The sequence below is a fragment of the Aplosporella prunicola genome, assembly GCF_010093885.1.
Source record: "Aplosporella prunicola CBS 121167 unplaced genomic scaffold K452scaffold_4, whole genome shotgun sequence".
NCBI lineage: Eukaryota > Fungi > Ascomycota > Dothideomycetes > Botryosphaeriales > Aplosporellaceae > Aplosporella > Aplosporella prunicola.
The window spans coordinates 1,187,311-1,202,869 of NW_022983532.1; the positions used below are offsets into that span (position 1 = coordinate 1,187,311).

General features: G+C 53.7%; 5 protein-coding genes across 5 annotated transcripts; 1 reads left to right on the forward strand and 4 right to left on the reverse strand.

Moving 5' to 3' along the window:
* Positions 1-676: 676 nt before the first annotated feature.
* On the reverse strand, positions 677-3,985 carry K452DRAFT_265099 (uncharacterized protein). The gene is made up of 4 exons (XM_033538728.1): positions 3,606-3,985; positions 3,306-3,499; positions 2,753-3,252; positions 677-2,632 (listed from the first exon to the last, which is right to left on the reverse strand). The coding sequence occupies exons 1-4, from the start codon at positions 3,932-3,934 to the stop codon at positions 875-877; spliced, it is 2,781 nt and encodes a 926-aa protein (XP_033401487.1). The 5' UTR covers positions 3,935-3,985; the 3' UTR covers positions 677-874.
* Positions 3,986-7,385: 3,400 nt separating this feature from the next.
* Positions 7,386-8,455, reverse strand: K452DRAFT_315943 (uncharacterized protein; the record flags this gene model as incomplete). Its single annotated transcript, XM_033543909.1, has 4 exons — positions 7,386-7,434; positions 7,499-7,755; positions 7,814-8,031; positions 8,086-8,455. 4 exons carry the CDS (start codon positions 8,453-8,455, stop codon positions 7,386-7,388), a joined length of 894 nt encoding a protein of 297 aa, XP_033401488.1.
* Positions 8,456-9,024: 569 nt separating this feature from the next.
* K452DRAFT_125361 (uncharacterized protein) lies at positions 9,025-10,478 on the forward strand. The gene is made up of 2 exons (XM_033535222.1): positions 9,025-10,348; positions 10,404-10,478. The coding sequence occupies exon 1, from the start codon at positions 9,136-9,138 to the stop codon at positions 10,333-10,335; it is 1,200 nt and encodes a 399-aa protein (XP_033401489.1). The 5' UTR covers positions 9,025-9,135; the 3' UTR covers positions 10,336-10,348; positions 10,404-10,478.
* Positions 10,479-11,050: 572 nt separating this feature from the next.
* On the reverse strand, positions 11,051-13,390 carry K452DRAFT_125379 (uncharacterized protein). Its single transcript, XM_033535224.1, has 3 exons — positions 12,285-13,390; positions 11,756-12,232; positions 11,051-11,703 (listed from the first exon to the last, which is right to left on the reverse strand). Exons 1-3 carry the CDS (start codon positions 13,170-13,172, stop codon positions 11,218-11,220), a joined length of 1,851 nt encoding a protein of 616 aa, XP_033401490.1. The 5' UTR covers positions 13,173-13,390; the 3' UTR covers positions 11,051-11,217.
* A 546-nt stretch (positions 13,391-13,936) lies between these two features.
* K452DRAFT_125377 (uncharacterized protein) lies at positions 13,937-15,129 on the reverse strand. Its single transcript, XM_033535223.1, has 2 exons — positions 14,243-15,129; positions 13,937-14,187 (listed from the first exon to the last, which is right to left on the reverse strand). Exons 1-2 carry the CDS (start codon positions 14,781-14,783, stop codon positions 14,075-14,077), a joined length of 654 nt encoding a protein of 217 aa, XP_033401491.1. The 5' UTR covers positions 14,784-15,129; the 3' UTR covers positions 13,937-14,074.
* Positions 15,130-15,559: the final 430 nt, after the last annotated feature.

Below are 15,559 nucleotides of genomic sequence, written 5' to 3' on the forward strand. Positions count from 1 at the left end.
CCAAAGCTGCTCCAACCACCGTTTTCCCCAGTGACGACCTCTGACACCCGTCTAAGTTGTGAAAACTCCCTTCCTGTCCAAGTCTTCGTCCTCTTCTCACAGTTAACCAGATCATGAACACTGCCCGACCCAAGCCACTGCAGCCATAGCCAGCAGCGCACTCCACTCGCAGCAAGACACAACCACCTTATCACACCACACCACAACCCATCACCCATTTGTCAAACATCAAACTAACCACATTTATTCATCATCTCGCACACATACGTATATGCACTCCACACTCCGCACTCCCCAGCATAACCATAAGTCCCGTGCGTATCTAGCCCCCTCTTCCAAATCTTTCCTTCCTCCCCATATACAGAGCAAGACCAAGACTAAGTAAGACCAAGCAGGCGCTCCCAAGCCAACGCCCGATATTTTGCATACCCACACACCCACACACAAACCCACATAGCCGCAAGCCCACCCATCCATCCACCCCGTCTTTTATGCATTACCGAAAAACGACGATGATAGCAAAGAAAAGAATGGGAAGAAGAGAGAAAAAAAGAAAGGAACGTCGCGACCGCGTATCGCGTGAAAGAATCGTCCAGCCTAGCCTAACCCCAGCCTGAAATAAACGCCCATCTGCCCATCCATCCATCCGTCGTTGTGCTCGTGAAACAAACACTAGAAAAAAAAAAAAAAAAAAAAAAAAAAAAAGAAGAGCCCAACCGCAAGCAAGCAAAGCAAGCAAGCTCTCGCACCCCCCACCCCCAAAGAACGCCAAGCTCGCGCAAACCCATCTCCATCTCACCACCAAAAAGAAAAAGCCTCCTCTTTCAACTCTCAACCCAATCAAACCAAACCAAACCACAAACCAAAAGCTCGCTCAAACAACCCCCCGCATCCACTCGACATCCCCACCGGCGCCCCAAACCCCCGCGCCCTCGCCCTCATGCGCCGCCCCCGCGCCAAAATCATGCAACCCAAACGCATCCCCAACGGCATCCATATTCAGCAGCGCGTCGAACTCCGCCGCCGCAACGCCGTCATCCAGCCCTGCGTCCGCCGTGGCGCCCACCGCGCCCGCGCCGCCGAACCCGCCTAGCGCGTCTACGTGCGCGTCCAGGCTCCAGGGGAAGAGGTCCGCGCCGCCTGCGTGGCCCAGATCCAGCGCGTCGGCGTGGGCGTGGGCGTGGGCGTGGCCCCCGGTGCCGTCCAGGTCCGGCTGGCTGGCGTCGCTGGCGTGGTGGTCCGACGCGGGCGGCGTCGAGGCCAGGAACGTCTCCAGGCGGCGCGCGACCTCGTCGTCGGGCGTGTTTTTCGCGCCAGCAGGGCCCGCCGCGGCAGGCGCGTCGGCCAGGTTGTCCGGCGGCGGCGTAATGGTATAGCCGGCGGGGAGGGTCGTGGTGGTGGTGGACGAAGCAGCAGCGGTGTCCATGCGGCGGCCGGCGTTGACGAGGTCGTCGACCGTGGTCGCCAGGTGTGGCGCCCCCGGCTTGCCGGCCACGCCGGACAGCGTCGTCGTTGTTTGGGGCGTAGCAGCGGCGGGGGGCGCGGGCGGCGGCGGCACCGGCGCAATGTTGATGCCGGCTTTGCGGATCGCGGCTTCCAGGAAGGCGGTGCTGTAGTCGGCGGCGGCGTACAGGTCGCGCAGCTTGCCCATGACCTGCATGCACTGGCAGAAGCCGCGCAGACTGGTGCGGCGCGTCGACTCGTCCGGCGCCTTGATGTCCAGCAGGTGGATGATGATGGCCGGCAGCAGCACCGTCACGCCCGTCGTCGGCAGGTACCGCACCAGGTCCAGCGTGTCCAGCTTCTGCGCGATGCCCGTGATGGCTGTCGCCGCGCGCCGCACGTTGCGTCGCGACACGTCGAGGACCTCGGTGCCGTCGCTGCCAGCCGGCGCGGGACCCGGCCCGGATGGAAGCACTTGCGGACGGTGCAGCGCCGACAGCGTCGTGTAGAAGATCATGTGCAGGAGGGCCTTGTGCAGATCGATCGACGGGTTGCCGCTGGACGCTTCCTCGTACTTAACCTCGTCCGGCAGGCCGTCTTGCCAGCGCTGCAGCTCCTCATCGCAAGCCTTGACCTCGCACTTCTGCGGGTCGAGCTTCTTGGGCAGAAGCATCATCGTCGTGCGGTCATTGAGGAGACCCTGGTTGTTGTTCAGGACGCAGTACTGCTTCGACAGGACGTGGCTGATGCAAAGGCACAGCTTGGCCTTCTGGATGCACATGAGGGCCAGCTTCCGCTGCGTCTCCGTGTCGCGCGCGACAATGCAGTCGGCGGGGATGCAGGTGACGCTCTCCGGCAGAGCCGCAATATCAAAGTCATCCAGCGTCAACATGGGCACGTCGTAATCCTCGTTCTTGATACGGGTGGGGCGGCGCATGCCCAGGGCGATAAGCCGGTCCCGCATATACGTCGACCACCAGATGCGCTTCCAAAGCTTCGTCCGCTTGGAGTCCATGTTGGACTTGTCGGGGTTCCGGTGGAGGCCGATGGTGTGGGCCACCGAGGTGGCCACCCCCATCCAGTGCCAGGTATCCTTTTGATCGTCCGGTGTCTCGTAGTAGTATGTCAAAAGGAGGAGTGCTTGGACCAACGACACGCGATCGGACTCATAATCGAAATCGTACAGCAACTGCAAGGGTCAGCCAAAAAAAAGCCCTCACAAAGGGATGTACCCCACACTGCCAGCTGGCAAAGCCAGTGGCGTGCTCCACATGCGGACCGTGCCGCTCTGACGATGAGCAATACGTACCCTGGTTTTCTGGAAGAAATCCTTCCGAGCCTCCTTGCGATTGGCGAATCCCGCTCGGCGCAGCTGTTTCATGTCCGCAAATGCCGACCCCGCGAACATGACGGCCTGAAACAGGATCAAGCTCGTCTTGCCGAAGCTGCCATCCTGGTGATCCACCGTGAGCAAAAACTCATGCAGATCCAACAATGGCATGTAGGGGTGCACGAATTCGACGTAGGCGCGCAGGAGCTCGGTCCGCAGGTCTGGACTCGGGATCGACAGCGCGCCTTTTTTCTCCAGATAAGCTATCTCATCCGGCCCTATCCGCGGCGGCAGCGGTTTGATGTAGAGCGGCAGGGTCTGGGCCGGGTTCTGCTTTGGCGCTATGTAGGGGAAAGAAGGCCGCGAGTCGGTAGAGATGGGACTGTAGCCCAAGATAGGGAAGCCATTGGACGAGGCCGACGACACGCGGCGGTCCAGCTCGGAGAAGCTGTAGTTGAGGCGCTGGCCATGGGTTTGGTCTGCGGAAGAAGGTCAGCAAAACGAGGCGGCGCGACAGAGAAGCTTCACTGACAGATGGAGTGCGGCACGTGCTCGTCGAGCAGCGAGTCTGCGTCATGTGACAGACGGTGGTGGTGAGCGGCGGGCGAGGGCTCGAGGTTGGTGAGGCCGTCGAGGGCATCGCGGGAAGCCAGTCTCCGCTTGGCGGGACCAGGGTTGACGTCTGCGGTATTATTGTTGGCAGCGTCGTCGTCCTTTGACCATTTCCTGCACCTTACGTCAGCAAGCTGCTTCATCGGGAAACGCTTCTCCGAGCCGGGTCCGGGGGGTGAGATTCAGCGGCGGCCTGATTGGCCCAAAGGGCGGGACTGACTTTTTCCTCCGGCTCTCCGACACGATGCATTCCACCTCGTCCAGTCTGCAGTTGGTGCAGGGCGCGCCGTGCTCGGTGACGTTACAGCGCACCTTGCGCGCCCGGCAGCACTGGCACGCCTTGGAGGCCCTTCTCTTGACCGACCTCCCTGTACCATTCGCATCCAGTCCGGCCGTCGACGCCTTCCGCTTGGCGGCAGCCGTCTGTTGCGCGCGCTGTTGCTGCTGCTGCTGCTGTTGTTGTTGTTGATGCTGGTGCTGGTGCTGGTGGAGCTGGTGCTGCTGGTGTTGCTGCTCCATGTCGGTGAGGGATGCTGGCGAGGCCGACATGTTGAACAATTGGGCGAGAGATGGGGGGAAGAAAGGGTCCGGCAAGACGGGTAGGGGGCTCTGGGCGACTATAAAGCAGCGGGCTTGGGCCACGGTGTACGTCGTTAGCGCGCGCAGGTCGACACGATTATGCCTCAGGGCTTGTGTGGAGAACGGCGGCGTCCCACACACCCCGGATTCTCGGCGCTATGGGGTTGGGTGCCAGGCCCAGTGGGGGGCTCGTTCGGGAGGCATTGCGCCGTTTGACCCTCGCCAGCGAACCAGTGCACCTCACCGACTAGGCCCTCCCAAGGCCTTCTGGAATCACACGCGCCAACCATGCGCCAGCCGCAAAGCAGCAAAAAATGTGCCATGTGCCCTTCTCCCCCCCTCGTGACACCTTGTCATGTCAGCCCTCTTCACATGAAGCGAACCGTGGTTCCGGCGCACTGCCGATCTGCTGTCGCGCGAGCACACTGCCGGCATGCCAGCCGAACCCAGGGCCAGAACCAGAAGCGTGCCGCCTGCCAGGGGGGGCGATTCTCTCTTGTCCCGCCGCCACAACCACCACCATGACCAGTGGGGCGCGGGAGCTTGGGATGGCGATCTTGGAGAAAGGGTAATGGGGATCATCGTGACCGGAGAAGACTCGGATTCCGGTCTAGTTTGTAAAATTAGGCCGCGCCCCATTCGCGAGCCGCTGCGTCATTGATGAGCTTTGGTCCGCTTTGCCAGTCTCTACGTATTTGATGTTCCCTTTCACTACTCTAGGCGAGGCGAGCCTGAAAACGTTCAGTGGCTACGAGATGCGGACGCTGCTCCATGGCGCATCCCAGACCCCGCAATCTCCCGGCCGCCAGCGGCTCCGCCCTGCTGCAGCTTCGCGCGCCATCTGTCCGCCCTCCAATCAGCATGTGCGGCAATCGTGGGGGAGGGGTGCGCAGGATGAGGGGGAACGGCAAAAGAAAAGGTAGAGTACGGGACGCTCACGGGACGACCCGATGTGTCAGCAGCGGCTAGGTAGTTTGAAGTAGAGAGAAGTACGAGACAAGGACAGTCAACCACGGTTGCAGCTGCCCACAAGGTGCTTGTCCAACACGTTAGGAAGGTTTACCGCCCGTTGCCTGTCTATCAGGGCCAGGTTAGCCGCTAAATCCAACCTCAAACCTCCCAGATTCCTTCTTGGATCCCAATGGCTGCTCGTCCTCTTTTATCTCTCTTCCCCCCTTCCCAACCACATCCGAAACAAGCCAGCACCGGCACCCGCCCCGAAGGTGGGGGATGCAACAAGGGCCTAAAACGCGCATCGAAGATTGCACAAGGGGAAGAAAAAAGTTCCTCCGCCCGTCCCTCTGTTGTCCGTCCCCACTCCCCACCCTGCCCACCCCTCTCCGGGCACTCCGCGCCGCCCACGACTCGCGAAAGGGCGTTGGGCGCACTCGTGGCACTTCACCGCCTGACCGCCGCCGGCGGGGTCCCCGCACTGCACCGCGCGGGGACGGGGCTTGGCCATGGCGGACGACGGATCGCGATCGGTGCGGGATGGGATCGGGGTCGAGGCGCGCGCGCGCGCTGCGGATTGCTAGGGGACGAGGACGACTGAGGTCCTGAGACGCATAATACGTGAGATGTGGGGTTGGTGGGCTGTGACTGGGGGGTCCTGCATGGGGGGTGCGGGTGCAAGCGGGTGCTGCTGCTCGTGCCCGGTGTGATGGGTGGGCCGCTGTGTGTGACGTCTGCGATGCGTTGGGAGTCTGCCCCGCGAGTAAGGCCTTGACGTGCGGTTTAGGTCTTTATTGCGTCGTATCCGCGCGTCGAGCTGTTTTGGTGGATGCCGTTGGGATCAGAGCCTTCAATGCGTGTTTGTTGCAAAGATTGGACGACATGACAGTGCGGCAGTGTTGTATGACATTGTGGCATGTCTGTTGGAGTTTGGGCACTCGCGTAATTGGCTGCTTCCCTATTCAACGGTAAGAAATGTCTCTACACAGCACATTCCAGCGAGCTCGTATGTTTGCGTTTTCTCGCAGACCATGTGCGGTGTGTGTGCCAGCTGTGTCTCCTTGATCTTCTCTCTGTTGAACATGGGGCATTGGCTGCTCACGTCGTCCTGCTTTTTCGGCAAAATAAAATAGCAGGTCAAGTTCAAAGCTGATTAGGTGAACAAAAGCCACGAAAGTCGCACCTAAATGAACCAGTCTCAGGTAAGCAAAGTGCTTTTTATCTCTGTTTATTTTTTAGCGATCGCGTGGTCTATTTCAGCTGTTTAGTGTATGTTTCTTTTCACGCGACGTCTAGCCTCATCCCGTTTCTGGATGGCCACATGACGGCTCGTTCTCAGCTTCTTACTCCACCGATCCTCCTCCTGTTTGCACGACGGCCTGCAAAATATTGTCAATTGTGGCCAACGCATGGTCACTCGTGGTTCAGGCTGCAAGCCGTACTAGGTGCAGCATACCTCACTCGCAATTGAGTTTTGTACCACCTATACGGCTTACTGCATGAGCAGCAGCAGGTGCCAACTCAATGAATTCGCGCTCCACGACCATTACCATACCCTCGGGACGTCTTCTAGAAATATGAGCGATTTCTTAATGGCCTTCGCCGGCGTCGTACAAATTTTTAGCTCGAAACCAGAACCAAAACCGATATATCGCCGAGGTCACCCTGGGATGCTTCTAGCTAATGTGGGTTCTGGAATCCGTGAAGAAGGTTGCACTAGAAATGCGGGTAAATGCTTCACCGGACGCCGGTGTCGACGAGATGATTTACTTCGGACATATGCGAATCGGAAATCCCGCGGAGAACTGACAGCGTAGCGGTCGCTGACAAAACCCTTATGCCGATTGCTTTCCGCGCTCATCATGGACGCGCGGGCTTCAATATGTATTGACATAACTGCGACGACGAAGATAAAAAAAAAAAAAAAAGTTACGAGGGTACAAGGGTACGAGAGTACCTTATAAAGGTATGAGGGTAGTGGAGCACAGTGGTATGAGTATATCTACCAGGCTGCGAAAGTACAAATATAAGATGGTACGAGTGCCTCTTATGAGGACACAAAGGTACGAAGTTTAAAGAGTTTGAAGCTAAGTTGTATGTCTATACAGGTTTGACATCACATGCGGTGGGCATTTTTCGGAGCCATGCTGTAAGTTTGGTTCGTGTGCTATCGAATTTCTGTCACGGATAAACGAACCACTTGAGAAATGGATAATGAATAATCAGTTGCCTAAAAAGGTAAATTGGGCAATCCATACTCATTGCTTCATCAGAACCAAAAGGTAAGCCCAGTCCTTCCAGTATTTCTCCCAAATTTTACTTTTGTGGTTGAGCTGAAGAATTGGCCGGTGTGGATATTAACGAAATTGCAGTGAGCCACTATGCGTCATCCACCATGGAGGATCACCATGGATTTGGCTAGAAAAAACACCGTGACTGTCCCCGAAAAGCACCGTTTGGACACCTCCTGCTACGACTCCACGTTCACTGTTGCAAACACAACCAGCACGGCAGAGTATCTGTACATGGTTAGCACTCGTCCTCAGAGCCGGTGAGAGTGGATATAGCAGAACTGCGTCTTACCCAGCAACAGCAGTAAAAAGCTCAGATCGTTTTGCGGTTGTGAGGATGCCCACGGTGATGGCGAAAACAAAGGTAAACCCCCCAATGATGCCTAACCTCAAGCCATGGTTTCTAGGTGATGCGAAGTTAAGGGCAGCAATGGCACCGAATAGTAGCATGGTGGCTATCAGAACAGTGATGATGGATACGAGTTTCGCCACACCCTGTTCTGGGTAGTAATAGTTGTCTCCCCAGGATCGAGGTACGGGTCGTGGCTCCTACATCTAAACTGTGAGTAACTGCCCTAAGAAAGCATGGATTTCTCGAGACACCGACCCGAAAGAAATACCCGAACATTGATTGGATAGACCGTGACAAGCGGTCGCAGTCCTCCGGAGGCCGCAGGCTTGCAATATCATAGGTATTGTCGAATAAGCTTCGTCCATGGCTTATGAAAGGAGTTTTCCTCTCAAACCATTTTTTAACAACCTCCAGGGTATGGTTCTCCGGCGATGGCAACTGCAAGACCGTACTATGCAAGACGAGCGCTTCCTCTGCTCTCATCAGCCATGTTGCTTATTCACAACATCTGTTTGTCGTAGACATACGATATTCCTTTAGGACCTGCCGAAGCTCAAGGACCTTTTTCATCTTTTGCTCCTGCGCTGGGTCGGTTTGCGAATGTCGCGAGAAGGACTGCCAGTCCTTGGCCGCCTCCAAAACGTTCATTGCCTCAGGCGAAATGCCATTTCCTTTGAAGACTATCTTTTTGTCTCTCTCGTCATATTCCCTTAGAGAGGCTTCGATCGCGAGTAGTTCGCCTTGGACGTAGAGTAGGTTTCGAGCCGCTAATACGTCGAATCTTCGGTACAGTGCAAGGTCGCGGCTGCTGCCTAGAAATTCCGCGAAATCGGTGAAGCCTTCGAGGTATTCCGGTCTTTGAGTACTCGTCTCTATGTCTGCCGAATATACTGACATGTATGTAGCGTAGCGGGAGGCTGTTGTGAATATTTTCTTCGGTTCTCTCGTCAAAGGGTAAGGCGAAATCCGACGGTTGTCAGCCCGAAGACCAAGTCCGAAAAAGGTGGCTTACACTGCCCCTAACTCCGCGCCTATGGTGGTTTCACAAGGTCTCACAATTTCAGCTCCGCCCCTCTTTGGGTTAGTGGTAGGCTGAAGGTAAGCGCACTACACGGAGAAAATTTTAATGGCTCGTCCATAGGTCATTCCTACTTCACCTTGTTTTTCAACTTGAGTACACGACCACGCTTGCCTGTTCTCTTGCTCCATTATTGCATTCCGCACTCGCCCAAAGAGTAAGTTGACGAGTAAGTTTAAAGAGATCGTGTGAGCGAAAATCTGACCTAGTAGCAGATGGGACCCATTGCAAGATGTACTGAAGATGTATTATGGTTATACGATGTAATCCAACCATTTACTGTGACAAGCCCTCCGATGTACGATACAATACACTCAATTCTAGAGGGTTGATGAACTCTCAAAATTGGTTATTCTAACTTCACTGACCGAACCATGTGTTTAGGCACTGTTTGGTTGAGCCGCCAAACCCTGAAAAGGCTGAAATTCCCATTCGGCGGGTCCATGACTTCGAATCTCACAGGCCATACGTTTACTATAGTTACGTGTCAGGCAATTCTATGTCCTGGCAGGACCATGTCCTCAAGTATTTCCGGGAGATGCTGCCCAAACTTGGACCTCCCAAGTGCAAAAAAGTCTATGAGATACACGGCATGCTGGATGAGATCAATACAATCGCTATACCGGACACCGGAGCCTCCGTCAATACCATCAACACCGCCTTCGCGCAAACTCGGGGTTATCGTCTCAAATCAGGACCAGAAAATCGCACCAAAATTAAAACCCCCAATGGCCATGAGACCTTTTCAGACGGCATCGTGGAGCTCTATTGGACTTTTGCTGATAGCCCTGACACAAAACACAATCTCGTCTTCCATGCGGTCACTGAGTCCCCCAATGACATCCTGCTCGGCATGCCATTCTTGGAGGCAACTGGGGCACTGACAACACACGCTCGCCGCATTACCATTCGAAAACGCGTTGCGGAGTCCAATAAAAGGAATGTCCGGTTCCAAAGCATCAACGACTCTGCGCTACCTCGAGCTCGTGGTCAGCTGGACAAGAGAGATGTACTGGCATTGGCTGACACTGGCAGCAAGGTCAACATCATGAGTCTCGACTATGCTAAGCAGCATGGCTACACCATCGATTGCAGTCCCGACGCCATAGGGGCTTTACAATTTGCAAATGGAGCAGAAGAACAGACCATAGGGCGTGTAATGGCGCGATGGAGGTTTGCGAATGGCACGGATGAGCACTTGCTTGCATTTGATGTGCTTAAGCATAGTCACTACGACCTTGTAGTGGGCCAAGACGTGCTCTTCGAAACTGGGGCATTCAATAACCACGCGGAGAGCATTGTGTATCACGTCGCTTCACTAGAGCAGAACTCCGGCAGGCCCTACTGCCCCATCAATTCTGTGCGCCGCAGCCCGAAGTTCTTCAGAGGTTGGAACAAATCGAAAGGGAAGGGCTCCGAGGATGGTTTGGCAGCGCAACCAGCCACTCTTGGACGCAATGCGGAGCTAGAGCGGCGAGCAAAAGCGCAGATTCTGATTGATTCGATGCCGGACGTTCCAGCGAAAGATGCTGCTATAGAGGTGGAAAAGCAGAGGTGTAGCGCATGGCACTCTCAACAACCTCAGCGCCAACAACAGGCCTCTACTACAAGGTCTTCTTCACAGAATGCTTCTACCAGTGCCGACGCCGGCAGCTCTCAGAGGAGCGCTTCTTATTCGAGTGGTTCATCCAGGACATAGACAATAGAGACTGGTGAGTCTTCTAGCGATACAAGCCATGCTTATAAAGCTGATATGTACCTAATTAGCATCTCTAGAGCCAATCTTCATTGCCTCCGCATCAAGATGTGCTGTTGATAGTGCCTTGGGTCTGATCTGGTTGGATCCTGGTGGTTTGGTGTTTGGTTAGGTTTACCCTTGATGTATGAAAGGAACACCGCAACTGAATAAATATGGGCTTCATAATTCGATCATTTTGCTAGGCTGGGAGATGCTTCCGTTTGGATCTCTCTCAATCGGGTGCAGAGAATGAGCTGGTTAAGTAAGAGCAAGTAACAAACAACCCAAGACGACTGAAATTCACCCAGTGAATATGATAAGCTAAAGAATCAAAGTGTTAGCCTTGAGGGCTATCCGAATATTGAACAGTAGGGTGTTGGGTTGTCGTAAGGGTACCTAAGACTAATCCAGTAGCATCGCGATATTATGATATACTGCAACCATCATTGTGGTTTAAGCATGCGACGACGCATCTGTGAGGGTTGAGATGGAGGAACATGGCAGTTGATGACCAAATCGGTACGACCCGGAGTAATTCCCTTCGGATGTAGCGCTGCGAAGCATGGTCGGAAGCTGTGGAATATTAGTACCAGGTGATACAGGTGCAAGGGCGATTGATTTAATAACAACTGAAAGAGTCCATGTCTTCAATCCTAGTTATGTGTTGGATGAGATACTGGGAAGTTAAGTGATTGCTGAAGTTTGACTACGTCTTGTAGAATTGCCCCTACAGTGTAAGATTGCGTAAACCTGTGCTGGAAATTCTGCATATTGAGAGTACTGTACCACACTAACGGCCCTCCCATTTTTATTCGGTAACGGATCCAACAAAAACACTCAGCCTCACGGATTCCTTGTAGCCATATATCCCAAACAGACCGTACAAATTGACACCCACCAACTCGCAACGCCAAACGCGCCCTGCAAATCACGCTGAAACACTGACCACAGAATTGCAAAGACGAAGCTGCCGAGCACAAACACGACCATCAGGGCTGCCCAGATCTTGTCCCAGGCCCAGCCCTCTCGGAAATGGATACCCCAACCATGTACAGCGTCGTCGAGCGCTGCGAGCTGGCCACGCATACGTTTCGGGAATTGTCGCAGCACACGCGTCTGCTTCGCGCTGATGCAGTCGGGATGTTGCAGGTAGTGCATCAGTAGGTTGGGGCCGATGGGTGGTGAGTAGGGGGGTGGGACTGGCGCGCAACGATACTCGGGATCGGGGTCTTCAGTTAGGGGCTTTGGTGGGAGGCATTCGCAAGCGGCTGGGCGACAGTACTTGTCGTGATGTTGTAAGTCAACAGCTTCGCCGGTGAAGAGGTCAAACTGCGATAATTCAGCTGGACTGTCCGTATTCGTATGGTTAGGAATTACACACCTTAACGAAGTCGATGCTCTCGACTGTGCGGAGAGAGAAGAATGAACGAATACGCCCGCGTCGAAGAGTATATGCTTCACGAAGATAGGGGAATAGCTCGCAATCTGCTTGCAGGCTGCTGACATCCTCTTGGTACAAGTTTACGCCAAACCTACTGGCACTCATACAAAGCATGAGATGAGTGGAAGGGAGCATTTTTGGATTGGTACTGTTCGTTGTCGGGGCATTGGCGACTTGTTGGGGGTTATACGACGGAAGACATGGATCTTGACAAGGGGTCGTGGATTTGCTGTTAAAGCAGTTGCGAATGCTGGCTCCTAGTCCTGAGAGAAGCCCTTTATCCGGAGATGAATTGCGGGTCTGACTGCTCCCATCTCTTTTCATTACTTTGGATGATTCTTCAAGAAATTCACGCAGCTCTTCCAAAGAATCCGGCTCCAACTCTCTGTAATCGTCAAACAGGCGCTTCCCACAGCTCTAAGTAACCTTGTCAGAACAAGCTTCCCGCTTAAGAACGAAGTACACTTACACATTGCCATCGTATTCTTTGCTTTCCATGCTCTAATGGCTTCTCAGCAAGCCCCATGCGTGCAAGTTGTCGTTGAATATCCGCGAAAACGCGTCTGCTCCAATTGCTCTCTACGAACGTGGCCAGTTCAAGCTGCTCTTCTAATGACTTGGACTTAAGCATCGGTGCTTTGGTTTCTGGTGAACGTTCTTCCGGGAGTGGTTGTGCCATGGTTGTCCGTTGGGATGGTAGGGTCAGCCGTACGAATCGCTCCAAGTTCGTCTTCAAATTTGCAAAAGCTGGCCCGTTTATCAAAAAACCCTCCACCAGCGCAAACTTATCAACACTATCTTCTCGGAACGTGGCTTGATCTTCTTCATCAGAGCTGCTCTGTATAGCGGTGACCTCCGAGCCGAGTTTAGTATTCGACGGCATTGAGGCATATTTTTTTCTGATGGCTTCTGCTACAATTTTTGCGCGAAACCGTACCAGTCTTGCTGCATCGTGGTGCAGACTATCCTCGGCTTGGTCCTTCAATTCATTCGAGTATACTTTGAGCAGTCTGCGGAAGTTACGAACAAACCGAACTGCATCAATATTCCGGCTTCCAAATGCCTCTTTGTAGAGAGGTACAAGAAGCTCGTTTTTGCAAAAGAAATTGATCAACTCCTGTGTGGCCGATACCAGTTCAGCTACAGAGTGTTGTGTGTTGGTGGAAGCGATAGTCGTGATTGAGGATATGGAAGCCGTGGGAGAAGAAGCAAGTGACGCTCTGTAATCGTCATAGCTGAGTGATAACATTCCTGAAGGCGATATACTCGCGAAAAGGGTTTCACCGCTTAAAGCCAGCTCGTCATTTCTGTCTTTTTTATTCGGTGTGGACGTCCTTGACCGGCGTAATGTAGACATGGGCTGAGAATCTGCGTTCTGGAGAGCTTGGCCCCAATCACCCTCGTGTATCAGACTGGTCAGAAGCGAGCGGCGGGCAATGAGGCTTGGTTTCGAGTCGGCTTTCTGGAATGACGCTTCGTCATTGACACTGGAGGGTCTTCTTTCGTCCTCAGAATCCTCCCATTGTTCGTCGTTATTTTCCCCAGTTGCACTTTTTGAAACCTCTTTCGCGCTGTCACTTTTGAAGATGCTTTTGCTCTCGTATGCCTTGGGATCATTGACCAAGGTGGTCTGAATCTTGTCCTTGGATGACTTTTGCCTTGATATAGCATTTAATCTATCAGCGCGTTCTTCGAAGTCAAAAGCTTTGCGGTTGAAGTAACGGTTGCGGTTCTGTTCACGGTCGTTGCGAGTTCTGTTACTGATGTGAGACCTGCAGGCGCCCGTGCACCTCCTCAGGCGACTGGTCTCAGTGGCAGTTGAGGTTGTGACGCGGTTTTCTTCTGATCGCCAACTTTTCTCCTTCTGTCGGCTTGAATCTTCGATGATGATGGTCTGGCTGCCATCGTCCCTAGAGACTGTTGTGTTATTACCAGAATAAAGAGCAATGGGCTTGTCCGCGTCCACACGGATTTTCGTATCATTATTGGTTTTGCGGATTGCCGCCCCTACGCCGCTGCGACGGCCATCGTCACTCTTTTGGCTTCGGTTTGCCCTCGTTGTATATCCTTGGCCGGTATGTGCTGGTACGATAGCGTTATAAATAGTTTTTGGCCTTAGCTCCTTAGCGTCCCTAAGTGTAACATGACGCCCTAGCCGTGAACCCTCGATTACCTTTTTGCTATTCTTCGAAACAGGAAAATAGCGTACCTGGCGCTCAGGGCCGACAATAGTTGAATGCCTCCGGGATATACCGCGGGTTATACCATCTTGTGTGTATGGTTCATCGTCCTCATCTTCGCTATCAGAATACTGCTCATCCAGCCTTTTCCTACTAAGGATACTGGAGGTAGTCTGAGCTTTTTCACGAAAGCTAGGGCGATTTTCAGCTGAACGGCCAATAGAAGGAAGACCTGGGGGAGGCATGCGTCTTCTGTTTTCCTCACTGTCCCACTCGTGGGGGTTCTCCTCATACAATGGTGCCGGTGTGATGGTGGGACCATATCGTGGGTCCGGCAGGTTCTGCTTGGGTGCTTGATCGCCAATAAAAGAATGTCGGTCCTGGTGGATGACGGGGAGATATGGCGAGACTGGCCCGCGAAGGCCGTGGCCGTTTGCCTGGTGGGGGTGCGGAAAGATAGGCGACGAAGGATACTGTGGAGGAACCTGAGAAGGGGCATATTCCTCAACTACACTGTCTTGATGTGGCCTCTTTTTTAGGATGGCGGGCATGGAGCGTTCCTTGGGAGCAAGCAGGTTTTCAGTTGGGCTTCGAGCTGAATCAGAACCGGTGCTATTGGTGGAAGCCGTGCGGCTCGAATACCCTGAGTCGCTGGCCAAGTCGGACAATTGCGAGGTGCACTTGACGGCGACATTGGACTTAAGCGGGTTGTCAGCCTCAGTGTTGGACTCAGTGTCGGACTGCACAGTCGGCGGACGGTAGCCGCGGTGCGATGATGTGGCAACCATAAGAAACTGATGAAGGCGACTTGTAGGTTGAAGTGAGGTTGACAAGTTCAGACCAAGGTTGTTGATCCGAGTATTCTTTGCACAAAATTAGAGTAGCAAGGCTGCGACCGAGTAATTATGTAGCGGCGGTGCTCCGCCCCGCGGCTGAGCAAGCAATCCAACCTTGGTGTATGTACAGTTTGCATGAGGCTGTGTAACATACTGTCGTCCAATAGCACTTCTTGGGGCGCATATCTCTACTCCAATTTAACACCGGCGGTTAATAAAAAGATGTTGAATCGAACTGAATTTGACATTGTCTTTGCTATGGCACAAGCACTCATTTAGCTTCCTCTTGCGTGTCTGGCCGCAGTTTTGAGAGCACTAGAAACAGCTGTCTGAGTACGCACGTGATAATGTGCCTGGCTTGCCAAGCTCAGGATATCGAAAAGTATCCGATAGTATTCGAACTCCAGGAAGCCAGTAGGCATAATCGACTTCCTGTTTAAGAAACAGACTCGAGAGCTTGAGTTGTAGGAGACAAAGCCAGGACAGCGACCGAACCCAGCTGCAATTCTCCAGAGATGAGATGCAAGATGCAGATTCGCTTCATGAGCCTTAAAGGGAAGAGAAGCTGCAAGGAGGCCAGACTTTGCCTAGCCTGCGGTTGAACGTGCCCTCGTGCATAGCCGAAAGTGCCAGGATTTGGTTATTATGACGACACCCGTTCAGCCTAAATACGATGTCTGGATAGCACTGCAAAGATCGTCAGTCAAATGGTTGATTAGGCATTCATG

Excerpts from the sequence above, each read along its gene's own strand:
- K452DRAFT_265099 (XM_033538728.1), bottom strand. The coding sequence starts at position 3,934 with ATGTCGGCCTCGCCAGCATCCCTCACCGACATGGAGCAGCAACACCAG. Across the intron at positions 3,500-3,605 it reads TCGGAGAGCCGGAGGAAAAA|GAAATGGTCAAAGGACGACG; the intron begins GTCAGTCCCGCC and ends CGTAAGGTGCAG. Across the intron at positions 3,253-3,305 it reads GCACGTGCCGCACTCCATCT|ACCAAACCCATGGCCAGCGC; the intron begins GTCAGTGAAGCT and ends CTTCTTCCGCAG.
- K452DRAFT_125361 (XM_033535222.1), top strand. The coding sequence starts at position 9,136 with ATGTCCTGGCAGGACCATGTCCTCAAGTATTTCCGGGAGATGCTGCCC.
- K452DRAFT_125379 (XM_033535224.1), bottom strand. The coding sequence starts at position 13,172 with ATGTCTACATTACGCCGGTCAAGGACGTCCACACCGAATAAAAAAGAC. Across the intron at positions 12,233-12,284 it reads AAAGAATACGATGGCAATGT|AGCTGTGGGAAGCGCCTGTT; the intron begins GTAAGTGTACTT and ends AAGGTTACTTAG. Across the intron at positions 11,704-11,755 it reads AGAGCATCGACTTCGTTAAG|TTTGACCTCTTCACCGGCGA; the intron begins GTGTGTAATTCC and ends GAATTATCGCAG.
- K452DRAFT_125377 (XM_033535223.1), bottom strand. The coding sequence starts at position 14,783 with ATGGTTGCCACATCATCGCACCGCGGCTACCGTCCGCCGACTGTGCAG. Across the intron at positions 14,188-14,242 it reads CAGTGAGGAAAACAGAAGAC|CTTTCGTGAAAAAGCTCAGA; the intron begins GCATGCCTCCCC and ends AAATCGCCCTAG.